This window comes from Dipodomys merriami, unplaced genomic scaffold (genome assembly GCF_024711535.1).
Source record: "Dipodomys merriami isolate MVZ:Mamm:240054 unplaced genomic scaffold, mDipMer1.0.p SCAF_92, whole genome shotgun sequence".
Taxonomy (NCBI): Eukaryota; Metazoa; Chordata; class Mammalia; order Rodentia; family Heteromyidae; genus Dipodomys; species Dipodomys merriami.
Window position 1 is genome coordinate 1,775,586 of NW_027206535.1, and position 12,196 is coordinate 1,787,781.

General features: G+C 47.5%; 1 protein-coding gene across 1 annotated transcript; it reads right to left on the reverse strand.

Moving 5' to 3' along the window:
* Positions 1-6,410: 6,410 nt before the first annotated feature.
* On the reverse strand, positions 6,411-11,204 carry Lingo4 (leucine rich repeat and Ig domain containing 4). Its single transcript, XM_070014057.1, has 2 exons — positions 11,126-11,204; positions 6,411-8,768 (listed from the first exon to the last, which is right to left on the reverse strand). The coding sequence occupies exon 2, from the start codon at positions 8,756-8,758 to the stop codon at positions 6,977-6,979; it is 1,782 nt and encodes a 593-aa protein (XP_069870158.1). The 5' UTR covers positions 8,759-8,768; positions 11,126-11,204; the 3' UTR covers positions 6,411-6,976.
* Between the last annotated feature and the right edge of the window lie 992 nt (positions 11,205-12,196).

Consider the following 12,196-nt stretch of genomic DNA (forward strand, 5'->3'; position numbering starts at 1 on the left):
TTATAGTTTCTTTTTTGGTGTGAACAGATGTATAGGCTTAGGTACGCACATATTCTCTTTTTTATTTAATTATTTTTCATTTTACTTTATTGCTGTTTTAGAGGTGATATGCAGCAGGGTTACCTTTACATACATCTGGGAATAAGTGTATTTCCTTTCACATAGTGTCATCTGTTCCCTCATTCTCTCCCATTCCCTCCCTCCCATCTCCACCCATGAGTTGCATAGTTTACTTTCATCAATGTCCACTGCAGCCACTGTGCTCCACTGCTGCACTTTTTCAGCCTTTTTTCTCCGATTCTGTGCCCTCCCTCCTTACCTTCCCACAGATGTGGATGTGAATACACTGTATATAAAGTAAAGAATACAGAGTCAACAACAAAAACAACAAACAATTTAAGAAGTCCTTTGTTTCTGTATCTTTGAAGTTCGTTTCAGTATGTACATTATTTTACATACTCGCTTTTGGGTCTGGGTTTCAAATCATTTCTGTCAGATGCAGCTATATTGAATATAATTTGGTTTATTCATTCTCATTACTATGTTAGTATTATGTTATGAGGATATAACATAATTTGTTCTCTCCTATTTTTATTTTGTTTGGAATCATTTTTAGATTTCTTCTTGCTTTTTTGTTTTGTTTATGAGAGGTGGGCAGTCATGGGGCTTGAACTCAGGGCTTGTGTGCTGTCCCTGAGCTTTTTTGCTTGAGGCTAGGGCTCACACTTTGAGCCACAATTCTACTCCTGGATTTTGGTGGCTAATTGGAAATAAGAAAGAGTCTTAGGGACTTTCCTGCCCAGGCTGGCTTTGAACCTTGATCCTCAGATCTCAGCTTCCTGAGTAGCTGGGATTATAGGTGTAAGCCATCAGCGCCCTGCACCCTAAGCTTTTTTTTTTTTTTTTGCTTATGCCTAGCAATCTAGTACTTGAGCCACAGATCTATTTCTGGCTTTTTTTGGTAGTTTATTGGAGATAAGAGTTTCACAGATTTTCCTGCCCAAGCTTGCTTGGAACTGTGATCCTCAGATCTAAGCCTTTTGAGTAGTTATGATTACACGTGTGAACCACTGGTGCTTACATGGATTTTCTTAAAGAATTGTTGTATTTATGATATAGTATCTTCTTGCAATTTAACTCTTTGATGTTCTATCAGTAGTGTTTGTTACTTTGATAGTACTGGGGTTTGAACTCAGGGCCTTGTACTTACTAAGTTGGTGCTCTATCACTTGAGCTATGCCTTCAGCCCTGGTTTTTGCATGTTATTTTGGAAATGGAGTCTCAGGCTTTTCTGCTTGGTCTGGCCTGGAAGTGGAACCTGCTGGATTTCAGCCACCTAAGGTAGCTAGGATTACAGGCATGAGCCACCAGTGCCTGACTTGTAATGTTTTAGCATTTTCATCATATAGAATTTACATGTCTTCTGAATAAATATTTAAGTATTTAAAGCACCTTGATTGCTCAAGGAATAGTGTTCAGTGTGGTTACAAAAAGCACAGAATTATTTTATAGGCCCACTATATTTTATTTTTTAAGTACTAGACACTCAGGGCTTTGTTCTTCCGTTCTACTACCTGAACCATACCTTGAGTCCTTTTGCTTTTAATTCTATTTTTTTTCTTTTTTCTTTTTTCTTTCCCAAATAGAGTCACTCTTTTATTTCCCAGGTCAGTCTGAAACCTTTTGAGTAGCTGGGATTATAGCCTGCAATTACAGCCTTCTCAATTCCTAAAAATCCATTATTTTTTGTGCAAAGGGTTCTAAACAGGCTTACAGGAGGCAGTAGGTAAACTAAGTTTACACAAGGTTGGATTTGTTCAGAGAATTCAGTGGTCAGAAGTTTCCACTCAATTATTTAAAGCAGGAAAGCAGACTTTAAGCTAGCTTGTGGGCAGTGAGGGGTTTCAAATTCAAGTAGCCTGGTCCAGGGTCTTGGCTGCTCAGAGTTCCCTTCCTGTACTGAATTCAAGTAATATTTAGTTGTCTAAGTAATTGAAAAATAACACTCATCTCTCCTTTAGCTCAGCATGGGAGTCATCCTTTCCTCACCCATTAATTAGGCCTCTTTACCAGAAAGCATCAACTGGGAACAGAAGCCTTACTGTCATTTATGTTAGTGCTACTGTTTTGTTTTTAGATCAGATTGGTGAATTGGGGCAGATGTTCTAGGGGAGAAATTCTCCTTAGCTTCCCCACCTACCACCATCCAGCTCTTAAGTCCTCCTACTTGGTTTCTCTTACAAAACAGATTGAAGGAACAGGACCTGGAAGCCTTTGGTCTCAGGTGTTTTCCAGCTTGCATCATCGTCATGCTTGCTGCTTAGAGCCAGAGTTTTCTTCCTGTCCTCAACAGGTGGATGCTGGTGGATGAAGCAGATAGAGCCCATTCCTAACATCTGCTTTACACTCTAGCCCTTCTGAACCTTTTTCTTCAAACCATTTCTGGGGTTTGAACTTTAGGCCTGGGCAAAAAAAAAAGTCTCTGACATTTTTTTGCTCAAGGCTAGCACTCTATCACTGGAGACACAGCTCTACTTCCAAAATTTTTTGGGTGGTTAATTGGAGATAAAAGAGTCTCATGGATTTTCCTGCCCACGCTGGCTTTGAACTGTGATCCTCAAATCTCAACCTCCTGAGTAGCTAAGATTTCGAGCATGAGCCACCATCACCTGGCTTTTAAACCTCCTTTCCTCCCCCTCCTCCCGCATCCTGGGCCTTGAACTTTGGGCCTGGGCACTGTCCCTGAGCTCCTTTTTCTCAAGGTAGCACTGTACTTTTTGAGCTACAACACCACTTCCAGCTTTTTCTGTGATGAATTGGAGATAAGAAGCTTATGGACTTTTTGCCCTGGCTGGCTTTGAACTGTAATACTCAGATCTCAGCCTCCTGAGTAGCTAAGATTACAGGTGTGAGCCAACAGCACCCAGCTAAGTCTCCATTTTTAATCATGAGAAGATCCATTGCTGGGAAAAGGCATTTCCCTTCAGTTTGTCTGATCCCAGGAATTTCTGCTTCTTGGGGCAGATCAGTTTGTCTGATCCCAGGAATTTCTGCTCCCCGAGGCAGAGGCAGTCAGGACACTGGAAGAGGAGATGGGAAAGAAGGAATAAAAACTAGAAAACAACCTCCTGAATCAGGTACATTGAAGTTGTGGAAGGATGACCAGAATCATCAAATGATTCCAGTGTCCTTAAATGTTCAGAGTGAGTCGGGTAGAGGATGTTACATCCTACAACTGAAAGGCCTGCACAGGAAAGTTGAAAGAGGACAACAGCAGTATGGTGGAAAGAGGAGCAGTATGGTGGAAACTATATGGGTTTTGACTTAGCCCTGAGTTCAAATTCAATATCCTTACTAATTAGCTCTATGCACCTGATCAACTTAATCAGCTAAGTTGTCTGTCTGCCTTGTAGGATTGATGTAAAGGCTAAATAAGAAAACATACATGCAGGGATTGGAGGCATGGCTCAGCACTAGCCAGTGAAGGAAAGTGTCAGGTACTGAGTTTGAGTCCTGGTCTCAGACCAAAAAAAAAAAGAAAGAAAGAAAAGAAAAAACATACATGCAGCCACTCATGTGAAATAGGCCCTCCATAAATGTTTTCTTCTGTCTGTTCCACTACCCCATTCCGGGAAGAGCTTCCTTTGGATTGCCCCCACAATATGATAACATCATATCCTTATATGTGAACATGCTCCCACAAAACCATATAGCATACACAAACTTACTTGCATTTTTAGATGCATTTGCACACTCACTGGTGTACACACATGAAAAGCTGAACAGTCACAGCTGCTCTAAGATCAGGCTTCCCAGATGGGTAACATATAGGACTGACTTGTGGATTCCCGCATGAACCTTGTTACATTAGTTTGTTGCAACCCTTGAAGGTATCCTGCAAGAGCTCTGGCAGGTGAATGAGTATGTTAGTCAGGAACAACACCATAGGCACCTCCTTAGGATGCAGATATGTTTCCTGGGGGTGATGCTTGGCCCATCGAGGAGACCTTTATCCATGCCTCGGGTCATAGTGACTGAAGTTCTGGCCAAGAGAGTAGCTACTGACCACATGTAGTTGTTCTAAGCACTTATAAAGGTGATAGTTTGAGGCATGGAATTTTAAAAGCACTTAATTGTAATTAATATTTAAAATATTTTTTCAGGTATTGGGAAACATTCAAGAATGTTTGGAACAATATGTTTTATTTCAATTATTTTTTTATTTTTGCTTGGTCATGGGGCTTGAAGTCAGGGCCTGGGCACTGTTCCTGAGCTTTTCTAGCTAGCAATTTACCACTCTGAGCCACAGCTCCACTTCCAGTTTTCTGATGGTTAATTGGAGATAAAAGTCTTAAGGACTTGCTAGCTTCGAACTGCAATCCTTAGATCTCAGCTTCTTGAGTAGCTAGGATTACAGGTGTGAGCTACCAGTGCCCAGCTGGAACAGTTTAGATGAATGAATCTACGTTTTCAACAGTTAATCTTATGAAACCTAATACAGGTAAGTAAGCTATTTCGGATGCAATGCCATAAGTATAAAATACACTGGATTTCAAAGACCTGGTATAAAAACGTTAATGTTAAATGATTTCACTACAGATTTTTATACTGCTACCATTGAAATGATAAAAGTTGGGGTATGGGGCTGGGAAGTGGCTCAGTGGTAGAGTGCTTGCCTTGCATGCATGAGGCCCTGGGTTCCATTCTTCAGCACCACATAAGCAGAAAAAGCCGGAAGCGGCACTGTGGCTTACGTGGTAGAGCACTAGCCTTGAGCTGAAGAGCTGAGGGACAGTGCCCAGGCCCAGAGTTCAGGCCCCACGACTGGCAAAAAAAAAAAAAAAAAAAAAAAGTTGGGGTAAATTGGGTAAAATAAAATAGTATTAAAATTAATTGTATCTGTTTTATTTTGATTTTTTTTAATGTGTGGCTACCAGAAAATTTGAAAATACACGTGTGACTCAATTTCTCTTTCTGTTGACTGTCTTCTCTTGAGATGTTCATGAAATGTTCCTCAGCAATGTCTCCCTATGCCAGACACACATCTGTTCCTGACTGCCCCAGGGGCCTTCGCAGAGAAACTTTGTCTAAACAGCAGGTTGCTTCCACCAGTATCTGCATTGCAGAAAGGGCAACCAGACTAAGAACCAGGCTTACAAGTCTCAATAAGATGCAGATGGAAGATTGTGGAGAAGAGGGCATGTCACGAACTGGAGAATAGTTAGCTGGATGACCATTGAATTGTGTGTGAGGAGGCTAGGGGCTCAGGGATAGGCATTTTCAAGAATGTTGGCTTGTCCAGCTTTGCTCTTTAAACTGCTAGGTTCTCACATTCACCTTCACTCCCCTGAAGAGTTTGTCTACCCTGAAATCCAGCTTTGCCTCCTCAGTGGCATCAGCTGCTCTCACCTGTCTGGGAGTCTCCTCGGAGCAAGGACGACAGCATTGGCTAGCAAGCTCAGTGTGCATGTGGTTTGGTGGCAAGGATTCCACAGGAAGAAGGAAACTAAGGACACTGGGCAGGTGTTGTTGCCGAGAGAAAGGCTCCCAGCCTCGTGATTCTCTGTCTGCCCTCCTCCTGCTCCTCTTGGGCCCCCCCTTCCCCCCTTTCCCCTGTGATGATGCTGATGCTGTCGCCTGGTCTCTTTAGCTCTCAGCATCTCTGCATTTTTGGGGTTGTGCTTTGTCCTCTGTTGGAAGCATACTCCTTGGTCGTCAGCAGTTTCACCGCTCACTCCTTCCCTATCTGGGTGACGTCTCTCCAGAGACAACTTCCCACTGAGTCTGTGCTAAACATGGATCCTATGGACTTGCAAAGTTACCAATGAGGCATTTCTCATGGCTGCTGCTTTTTCCCCCACTTTTTCACTGCAGCTTGCTAGGCTGCCCTCCCTTGTTCCTTCAGCCTAGCCCCTCCTGCTTTTGGGGTCTCTCCTTTGACAGCTTGGACAGATTATTCATTTTCTAGGAGTTCCCTTCTTCTGACTTTCCCCCAAGGGCACTAGGGATCTTCAACCCTTCCAAATTACTTAGAAATGTGAAGGAAGACACTAGGTGTCCTAGGCTGGAATTTCTGCATGAAGGATTACCCTGGAACATGGAATCTCTCCCCCAGGCCCAGAGATGAAGCATAAAAGGGAAAGTATTGAGAATGAGAGGAGGGGCTGGGGGTGCTGATCTCTCCAGGCATGATGGGCCTCCCTAATCCTGAATGTCAGGTTGGATTAGGTGGAAGCAAGGTCTACTGGGGTACATGGTCAATGAGCAGCCAGAAAGGTCTAGAAATAGACTGACGTAAAGAAAGTTCCAGAAATCGTGTTTCATTTTGACTGCAACTGTAGTGGCCTTTGGCAGCAGATTTAATGATCAGACAATGGAGGCTGGAAGCTCATGCAGACATCATGCCAGTGTATAGTTTGTCCTTTCCCCAGCCTCCATTTTGCATGCATCCTCTTCTCAGCCTGAGGGTCCTTGGCTCTAGTTCTTTGCACCTAGGAGGAGCGCTGGTATAGGAATAGGAAGCAGAAAAAAAAGGGAAACTGCCTCAGAGGAGCAGAGACTTTAAAAAGCAATTGGCACTTCCCAGCTTGAAATAATCTAGCTGTGTTTGGCCACTGTTACTGGTTATTAGAAAGGTAGAAGTGTGTGAAGAATGCCTAGTGATTAGAATAATAGGCTAGAGCCTTGGTTCTGTTTTCTGCTTTGTGGGTGGGGGAGGGAGGATTGGGCTGATTACAGAGTCTAGATCTGCAATTCCCTCAGAGAAGAGATGACAATGCTCTCTTCAGCCTGGGAAAGCATGGGGCAGCAGCCCCTCTATCAGAAGCCATCACTAGCTGCTCATAATGCAGGCGGCTGCTGTGGGAGATCTGTGCTGCTGGGGATGAAGTTGAGGTCCCAGGGGCCTTGGTTGGTTCTGTCTTCCCCTTTGGTATCAAAAGTGGACTTGGCTGGGTCTCCAGTGTGGAAGGAGATGTCAGAATAGCTTGGCAGTGACCCTGTTACCCCCAGAGTTCTTATCCCCAGAGGGCCGAGGTGCCACAAAATCGAAAGTCATGTGATGCTTGACTCGCCCCTTGCCCTTGCTCCAGAGGGCAATCAGACCAAAACAGAGGGTCACCGAGGTGAGGAAGGGTAGGAAGCCCATTGCTAACACCATAGCCACACCTCTGCTGTCTAGAAAAAATGGCCCTGGGGCTCCTGGCATGGTGATGTTGGGGTCCGAGAGAGTGCCATTTGGTGGTTCAATTTGGATTACTTCCAGCCAGGTTCTCAGGGAGTCATTCCCAGCTACATTGCTTACTACACAGACATAGGCTCCTCTGTCCCGTAGCTGCACCGAGCGAATCTCCAGCGTCCCATCCTCTAGGACCCTCACTCTCCCACCTCTTCCCAGCCAAGCCCCTGGAGGCCTCATCCAGGAGACTGTGGGGGCTGGGTCTCCATCTCCAGAGCAGGAAAAGAGAGCATGCCCCCCCTCCTCTGCAATGACCCACCGTGGCCCCGACTTGCGGATCAGGGCTGGCTTGCAGGTGAAGTGCCCTGGAGGTAGGATGTCTGAAAATTCCCTCAGGCTCTTCCCTTGGACATGCTGGGGGCCAGCACAGGCAGGGGGGGACGTGCCAAAGTCCAGGTGTCTTCGTAGCCTGAGCAGCCAGAGAAGACGGCAGTCACAGGTTAGAGGGTTACCAGACAGCCTCAAGGTGACCAGTTTGTCTGGAGAAGGAAAGGCTGTTTCCTCCAGGGTCTGAAGGGCGTTGTCTGCCACATCCAACATGTGGAAGGCAGTCAAGCCATGGAAGGCCTGGGCAGCGATGGAGGTGAGGCAGGCCCCCGATAACCGGAGCTCCTGGAGCCGCACCAGGGGACTGAGCCTTCGGGCTGGGATGGCTGAAATAGGGTTCTGGGATAGATCCAGGACCCTGAGGAAGCTCAGGTGGTGCAGTGCCTGGAAGGGCACTGAGCTCAGATTGCAGCGGGTGATGGCCAGGCTACTTAGATTGAGCCCAACCAGGCTTCCTGGGTCCAGAGCCTCCAGAGATGGCCAGTGGTGGATCTCCAGCTCCTTTAGTTGCCCCAGCCCCCGCAGGGCTCCAGCTGGCAGTTTCTCAATATCCAGTTCTCTAAGCCTAAGGGCCACTAGTGCTGGGAGCCTGGCAAGGGCTAGACCAGGTACTGTGCTTAGGTTGCAGCGCTCCAGGGTAAGGGTGCTTAGCTCAGTCAGTCCTGCAAAGGCTCCTGGAGCCACAAACACCAGGTGGTTGTCCCCAACCTCCAGCTGCTGGAGGCTGCCTAACTCACCAAAAGCTCCATCTAGGAAGAGGACAATCTGATTAAGGCGGAGATCCAGCAGTGTGAGGGCAGACAGGCCTGAGAAGATGCCGGGCCCCATAATTCGGAGCCGATTCCCTTGCAGCCTCAGAGTTAATAGACTGTGTAGACCATGGAAGGCCCCTGGCTCAAGGGTGGAGAGCTGGTTGTGGCTGAGGTCGAGTTCCCGGAGGAGGCCCAGTCGAGAAAGCATGCCCCGTTGAAGTCCCCACAGGCGGTTTCCACTTAGGTCGAGGAGCTCAGTGTCCAGTGGTAGGCCCCCAGGGACAGCCTCCAGTCGCCTGTGGGCACAGAGCACTGCCCGGGGCTGGGAGGTGCAGTCACACACAGCAGGACAGCTGCTGGTGTTCCCTCCAGGCAGGAGGAGCAGGAGAAGCAGGGGGTGCCATGGGGACCAGGCTTGCTTTGGAATTAGGGCTGCGTCCATCCCCTGAGTCCTGGAAAGATGGGAAAGAAGCTTTAGATGATGGTGGTCCCTGGACTTCCCTGGTTCTCCTTAGAGGGGAGAAAAAGTGATCTGTCTCAGCATTGCCAGAACAAAGACTTCAAGTGCATCACCTCCCTGGGGCTCCCTCTTGGGGAATTTTCTCTGTTTCACTCCCTCCCTGGATAAATGGCCATGTGTTTAGCTCATGGGACCCTAGTCATCTTGATTCCTATGGGGAAGGCTTTGTGGGAATGGGACGGAGAGCAACAAAGAAGTAACTGAGTCTGTAATGGGTTTTTCTGCACCTGTGAGATCTGGGCATACCTCAGGTCCCTCCCTTCTCCTTGATATCTGCTCTCTACAAATTCTTTTCTATTCCCTTTGACCCACCCGTTGGCCCAGTATTTGAACCCACAGTCTTCCCTAAGGCTCAGGGAGATCACACCCTTGGCCAGAACTCTCTGGCCTAACTGGAGAGAGGTCTTCTCTTTGACTAAGTTGCCGGAGTCTGGGGAACATGCTCACTACCCCCAGACTCTGCCCCCTCTCCAGCCTGGCCCAGAGCCCGCACCCTGGACTAGCAGATCTAGTTTCTGTTTGGATGACAGCACAGCTCTACATTGGCCATGGCATAGAGTACATGGGACACTTGATAGAGACGCTGAGAATCCTACAAGAGCCTCCAGGCAGTCCCTTTTCCCCTACAGATGGAGTTGTGGTGTGTGAAAGATCCAAAGGGTGCTCAAGTTTTTAATTCTGTTGCTTGGTCCTTGGTTTTAGGCTTCTTTTATACCCCTGTATCCTATGTAGGGATATATGGGTATTAAGGATGTTTTGTAGCTCTGAGAGAGAGCTCTTGACCTCTTTGGCCCTAACTGTCTGAGAATATATAAGAGGCAGATTGGGATCAAGTGAGGCATAGATAAGGGAGGAGAGGTAGCTTGGGAAGGAAGGGAGCTCTAGGTTTGCATAGCACATACCTGGGCACAGGCAGTGTACAGATAGATCCTATCTAAAGTGGTCTCTGGGTACCAAGGGCCTGGGCAATATCAAGAGGATAGTGCTGGGCAAGGTGATAGAGGAAGAGGGCTATCTAGTGGTAAGAGCCTCTTGGCTCCAACCATTAAGTGCAACCCTGGAGGAGGTGATAAGAGATGACAAAAGAATAGGAGCAAGAGCCAACTGGTGCTCCTGGAGGCAGCATGCCTCAGTTTCTCCCAGGCTACAGATCTCATCACCTCAAGGCTTTGGGACTTGAGGCTTTCTTAGCCCTGTGAGGGTTAGCTTTCTGCTACATGACCCATTTTCTCCCATGCTGAACCACAGAAGAGGCAATTTAGGAGATGGTGTGACTTCATCCTCTTCCTTTAGCCAATTCACAGGACTGTAGTATTTGAGCAACTAAAGAAAGAGGCTGATGCAGAGTGGGAGGGGGTTGGAATGAGGCATGCAGGAAACCATGCTTAGCTGGAGTGGTAAGAAAGAGAAAAAATGGTAAGGGGCAAAGGCTGCGGCTCTTCTTGCCCCTATCCTAACCTAACAGGTATCTCGGTGGCGTGCTAAGAGTTCTCCAAGGAGATCCATGTCCCAGCCTCCCTGTAACCATTCTGGGAAGTCCACCTGACTGCTAGCTCTTCATCATTGCCGCTGCAGTTCCTGCTCATCCTTTTTTTTTTTTTTTCTCCCTTTGTGTGTTCTGCATTCAGCAAAAGTGCAATGAAGCGTGGAACCCAGCTTCCTTCCTTCCTGCTCCTGTAAGTTTCCTCTTAGTCCCCAAAGCCTGCTGAGTTAAGGACTAGGGGACCTAGGGCTGGCCTCTTTTATTTTTAAAGTGGCTAATTTTTATCACAAACTATCCCTACCATCCTCTGTGGCTACACGACTGGCATCTGGCCACTTTGCAGGAAGAAACAGCCTTATCAAAAGCCCTTCTTTCTTCCCTGCAACGGGGTGGGGTCTAGGGTATCAGGGACCTCAGGGACAGGGAACTTTCTTCTTATCTCTGTGTGTCAGTCTGGAGACACATGCAAACATGGATGTCCTCTTTAAAGCGTACCTGATAGAGGCATAGGGACCTTGAGGAGGTGGGCTCCTGGGAAAGATCTCTGGAATATCCACACAGAGGGGGGTGCTTCCCAGAGGTAGAGGAAAAGTGGGAAGAAGGAAAGGGGATCTCTTTGGAGTCCTTCCACCCTGGGGTATTTTATTTTTCCCATCAAATTCCTGGGGTGGGGGGCTAGTCTTGGGATAGTCCGGGGCAGGAGGGCAAATCCTCTTTCCTTGATAGGCACATAATCTGGCCTTGTCTGTGAGAATGTTATGGCAAAGGGCAGTTGTGGCTTCAGGACAGAGGGTCGGGGCACTTACCAGAGAAGCTGGAGGGTAGCATCAAGTTGGGCACTGCATCTGTCCAGAGTTGGGGGCCTGTCCCATTCGTGCGGCACCTCAGAACCCCTGCACCCTCCTGTGTGTCTGACTCCCCACTCCCTGCCACCCGCCAGCCAGCCGCCAGCCGGCCAGCCAGCCAGCCGCTGCGCTGCTGTGGCTGCAGCCAATGCTGCCAAGACTGAGGGAGAGAAAAGAGCCAGGAAGCATTTCTCCTTTTTCTCTCTCTCTCTCTTTTCAAACCAGGCAAGAATGAGTCTGCCGCAACCCTGTTGGTGCAAAATAAATAAATAAAGCAACCAGGGAGGGCTGCAGCAAGCGCCACTACAGGATGACGAGAAGGGGGAGGATGCAAGAAGGGCTCTGTGCCAGGGAGGGATTGGAAAGCTTGAAAAGGTCCCTCTGACATCCTGCTCCCCCTCTGGGGTGCTGAGAGCTCTCGTGGGTCAACCACTACCAGAGGATTGTCTTTTAGTGGCTGAAATGCTCAGAATTTCTATGCAACCTCTAAACGGCCCCAAGGGAAAGTTCCCTGCCCAGAACATCCCCCTTGGAGCTTAGCTTGAAGCCCTTTCGTGGAGGTACCTGATGATCAGTTTACAAACGTCACAGGGAGATTGGAACTCCAGCCTTGGGAGAATCAGGGCTTGGGAAGGGAGGAGAAGGGGACAAAAGTCCTATGAAACAAATGGATTGCTGACTCTACATAGGAAAAAGACCAAAGGTCAGAAATGTAGGTAGTTGTATTCAAAAGGCTCCCTCCACCTCCAACACACACCCGCGCCCCCACACACATCCACACATCCCCTATACCCCACACACCATTTGCTTTAAATCATTTTATAAACAATGGCAGAAGTTGGGGTTTAGGTTTACCCAGCTAAACCTTTCCCCTGAGCAGAAAAAAATATCCCCTTCTCTCAATCATCTCGTACTTATCCCTTATGGAGGGTCTGCAGTCATTTACAAAGCTGAGAGAAGTTCAGGGGTGCGATCATGGTAAGAGAAACAGGTCCCTGCCCTGTTCCTGGTCTCCCCCTCATGCTGGAGTCA

Coding starts and splice junctions, on each gene's coding strand:
- Lingo4 (XM_070014057.1), bottom strand. CDS start 8,758: ATGGACGCAGCCCTAATTCCAAAGCAAGCCTGGTCCCCATGGCACCCC.